The 4,841-nt window shown below is 19.7% G+C and overlaps 1 protein-coding gene across 1 annotated transcript; it reads left to right on the top strand.

Annotated features, from left to right (window-relative positions):
• Window positions 1-2,364: 2,364 nt before the first annotated feature.
• Window positions 2,365-4,274, top strand: PRELSG_0003600 (fam-f protein; the record flags this gene model as incomplete). The annotated part of the gene is made up of 3 exons (XM_028676278.1): window positions 2,365-2,400; window positions 2,478-2,533; window positions 2,615-4,274. 3 exons carry the CDS (start codon window positions 2,365-2,367, stop codon window positions 4,272-4,274), a joined length of 1,752 nt encoding a protein of 583 aa, XP_028531217.1.
• Between the last annotated feature and the right edge of the window lie 567 nt (window positions 4,275-4,841).

Raw genomic sequence — 4,841 nt, forward strand, 5'->3', positions numbered from 1 at the left:
AAAAACATATGTACAATTTATAACAATTAACAAAGTCAAAACTCTAGTTTATTCAATGTTATTTTAAAAATATATATTGAATATAAGTATTATCCTTTTTCATTAATTTTTTCGTATATTAAAGATAAATTCTCTTTTTAATTCTTTTAATAAACAACAATAGACATTAAAAAAAATAATTTTATCTTTTTTTTAATTATAAGGATATATATAAATAAAATAAACAAAAAAAAAAAAAAATAATTTTATATATATTTCTTTTTTTAACTAGCATCAATACATGACTAGCCTCTATTTTCCTGATTGGTAACTCACTTTATTTTTACAAAAGATTAATGACAATTTTTTTATTAACCAATATAATAAAAAAATAAGTATATATATGTATATATAAACGTATATTTAGTTATACATGCCCTTTATTAATTTGTTTTCTTAATAATCTAGCAAAATCATTAAACAGACAACTAATAAATCAGGTAACGAAATATTATATCTCATATTTATGTATAAATAGAAGAGGAATTTATAAAAGTAGAAATTGTAATATATATATTTACTTCAAACTTTTTACTATATTATTTCTTACATTTTTATATTTATTTTAAAAGATAACATTCTCAACAAAAATATATATATTTTAATAATAATATATTTATTAAAATTAAAATTCTGTTAAATATACTTTTTAAAGGTTCAATTTTTAAATTTTATTATAATACTTATTTAAACAGGGGATTATTTAAGAATTCTAACGGAGGAAGAAAGAGTGGGAGAAAATTTGAATAATCATGTACAAATAGATATGGGGAAAATATATTCAACAAATTAAAGATGTAAAACATAAATTAATAAAATATATGTTTAATTAATGTAAACAAGCTTGTAAGAATTATATGAAAACAAGAAAAATTCAATTATTTGCTTGATATATTACAGGAAATAGGAAATACTCGTAATTTAATAGTAGAAGAGTATGGGAAGTTTAAGGAGAGATATCATAATGATAATGAACGCTCTAAATTTTTTAAGAAGAAAAAAGAGTTAGGTATACTTAGAGATAGAATCATAAATAAATAGTTTAAAAAATATTTAAATAAATTCAAGAAAGAATTAAAAAATGTCAGAAACAAGAAAAAAATAGAAAAAACGGTGATAACGTAGACTCAAAAATTAATAAATGGTGATGTAGTGAGATTGATTATTTGGATTTTATGAAACGTTCATTAATAGCATATAGGTTAATAAAAAAATTGTTATTAACCTTTTGTAAAAATACAATGAATTATTACTCAGAAAATAAAGTCAGCCATACACTGACGTTGGTTAAAAAAAAAAAAAATATAAAGTTATTTTTTTTTGTTTTTTTTTTTTATTTCTATTATATATACATCTTTGTAAAAAAAAAAAAATAAAATTATTTTTTTTTTTTTTTGACATTGGTTTTAAATTAAAAAAGAGAGTTAATTTTTAATTGCATAAAAAAATTAATGAATGAAAAAGAATAATGCTTATGTTATATTCAACATGCATTTTTGAAATAACATTAAATAAATTAGAGTTTTGACTTTTGTTAATTGTTATAAATTGTATATGTGTTTTTAATTAAAAGAATATACTGATTCTTTGTAAGTAAAAACTCATTTATAACAGTATAAATTCCTATTAAAAGATGTAGTATAATTTAATTCAAATTAAATATTATGTATTATAAAAAACCACTATATATACAATAAAAACAAGTATATATGTATTTAAAAACGTATACTTATTTATGCGTTATCTTTTTTAATTTATTTGTTCAATATTCTAGCAAATTCATTAAATAGGTAATTAATAAATCAATAGTCTAGTCAAAAAGTATTGACACAAAAAACGAAACATTGCAAAAAAATCATTCATTTATTGTTAAAAAAAAAAAATATATTATTTTTTTTTTTTTACTAAATATACATTAAAAAATAAAAAGAGAAAACTTCATTTAAATATAATAAAAGAAGATAAAATCTGTTAAAATAAAATAACAAAAGAAAATTGAATCCACTTAAATAATAAAAGAAAATTAAAAGAATGTCATGATTTTAATGTACAGAATATGCATGCTAATTAAATAAAGAATAAAAAATATTTATAAATTTTTAAAGATAATGAAATATTTAAATTCAACGAAAGGGTATGCTTTATTTTATTTTATTTTATTTTATTTTTTTTTTTATAGTAAAGTTTATTCAATTTTTTATGAAAAAAAATTTCTTTAAATTTTTTCCTTATTATAAAAATATAAAAAATTTAATACGAAATTGTATTACAGATAATCATATACATTTATATATTCTAAAAAATTGATCATTAAAGAGATTCCAAATGAAAGTGCATTCAGTTTTACTCTATTATTTTTCAGTAATAATATTCAAATTAGTTAAAAAAAAAAGCGTTTCATTAATTATTTTTTATTTTATTTTTTTAATTTTTTATAGGTCATAACAGTAATAAGTGTTTACTTTTATGGAATTAATCAAAATTACCAACGTGGGTTAATGAATTTAATTTTTATGAAAAAAATATTTTGTGCTTGTAATAAATATTATAATAATTCTTTTTTATATTTTATCAGGTTTAAACTTAAATTTATGAAGTATAAGGAAATACAATGGGTAAGAAATTTAGCAGAATCTAGCATCGAAGAGAAGGGACTGGCAGATAATTCAGATGTTGAACTAGTATTGAAAAGGGAACTGATTGGAAAGAATTTTGATAATTTAACAATTCCATTTTTAAATTTAACAAGTGTATTGCTTAAGGATTATGATAAAATCTTGGAAAGAAAGAAAAATGATCTTAGTTATATATATAATACTTTAATTAGTATCAACAGTGAATTGTCTGCTTTTTTAAAAGATTCACTTGCTGATTCAAAAAGTCATATAAATAAGATATTTAAGGATCCAAATTATTTTGCTGAATTAAAGTCAGAATTATATGCATACAGTAGAGGAAATGTGATTCTACATGTTAATGAGAATGACGTACGTTTATTAATTAATAAGAAAGATGGAGATGAATATTTAAAAAGGTTACATTTTAATAAAGATATTACTTTAGACTTAGAAAATTCTTTCGATTACTTTAATGAATTAAGTGAAAAGAATAATATATTTTCCCCTAAACTTGATGATGCTTGGAATTATCAAATGCATGCAAGATTATATTTAGATGAATCTATTGGCATATTCCCTTTAAAATATCTTTATGAATACAGATACAATTCAGATAATGTAAAAGATGAATCTTTTGCTTATTTTTATATTGTAATGGATTCTCTTTTATATGAATTTCATCATCATTTATTTAAGGATAAAAAATATGATAAAAATTTAGAATTTTTTAATCGTTTATTTAGCAAGGATAAGAAAGATGTTGGAAATTTTTCTGAAACTATAGATCTTGAACATTTGAGTTCTTTAGTTAATTCATCTAATATCCTATTAGATGAATTATTAATAAAAAAAACTAGTGAATTATTTATGAACATAAATATTGAACCAAATACTGGAATTAAAAAGATGATAGGTTTCATTGCATATATACTTGAAACAGATCGTTCTAAAAATGAATCTATGTTAGAAAATGTGAAAACATGGTACGGGGGAAAATATGAAAATCCAATTTTGGATAATATATATGAATCATTTTTACAAGAAAAAGGAGATATAGAAAAATCCTCAGATTCATTTAAAGAATATGTAAAAACTAAATATAATATTGATGTCAACAGTGAAAGCATTAGGTCAATGGTAAAAATACTTCATAGTTTATCTAATGAAAAGGAAATTAAGGGAATATTTGGTGCTATTGTACACTTATTATTGTGTAAGAAACAACTAAGTGAATATTCGAATTTTCTAGAATTACTTAAATCAAAAAGTAAGAAGTCACACACTAGTTCAGTTGTGCATATCTCAGGGGATAAATCTAGAGATTTAGTGCCAAAATTTATGGATCTTTATGAAAGAAACCGTTTTTTTAACAAAATATATATTAGCGATATTGGTATAAATCGATCATTAATAGAATTGTGGAAAAATGCAAAAAAGTTAAGCGTCCTTAAACGTTTGGTACACTTATTAAATAAAGAATTAATTAAGTCAAAAAGTACATACTTTGGTTCTGGAAAAATAAAATCAGTAAACAAAAATGTAATTTTATTTTTACTTTATAGTATTAAAGAATCTGAAGATATATATGACAAATATGGGTTATCTAAATTTTTTTAAAGATTAACCAATAAATGATATTATTGAGATATTTTAAATAGCATTAGGAACGAATAATAAATAAGTATGTATTGCTTGTACATATAAGATATTAGATAATTGAAAGACGTTATTAATTTTTCTGTTTGAAATTTTGATTCATTAATTGCATATTTAATGACTTTGTTAGAGTATTAGTTAATAAATGACGTTATTAATTTTTTTGTTTGAAATTTTGATTCATTAATTGCATGTTTAATAACTTTGTTAGAGTATTATTTAATAAATGATGCTATTAACTTTTTGTGATGTTGGTTAATAAAATTTGTTATAAAAAAAAAAATAATTAATAAATTTTTTTTTTTTGGTGATTAATTTTTTTGTTGTTATGTTTTTGACTTTTGTATTTTAAAAATTAAATAAGAAATGTTAACTTATTAAAACTTAAGAGATAAAAGAAGTGTTTGTATATTATTCAATGTATATTTTGAAATAACATTGAATATAATAAAATTTGGACTTTATTAATTATTATAGTTTGCCTGTATCTTTTTAATTAAAAGAATAAGTAATTCTTTGTAAATAAAA

The sequence above is a fragment of the Plasmodium relictum genome, assembly GCF_900005765.1.
Source record: "Plasmodium relictum strain SGS1 genome assembly, contig: PRELSG_00_v1_45, whole genome shotgun sequence".
NCBI lineage: Eukaryota > Apicomplexa > Aconoidasida > Haemosporida > Plasmodiidae > Plasmodium > Plasmodium relictum.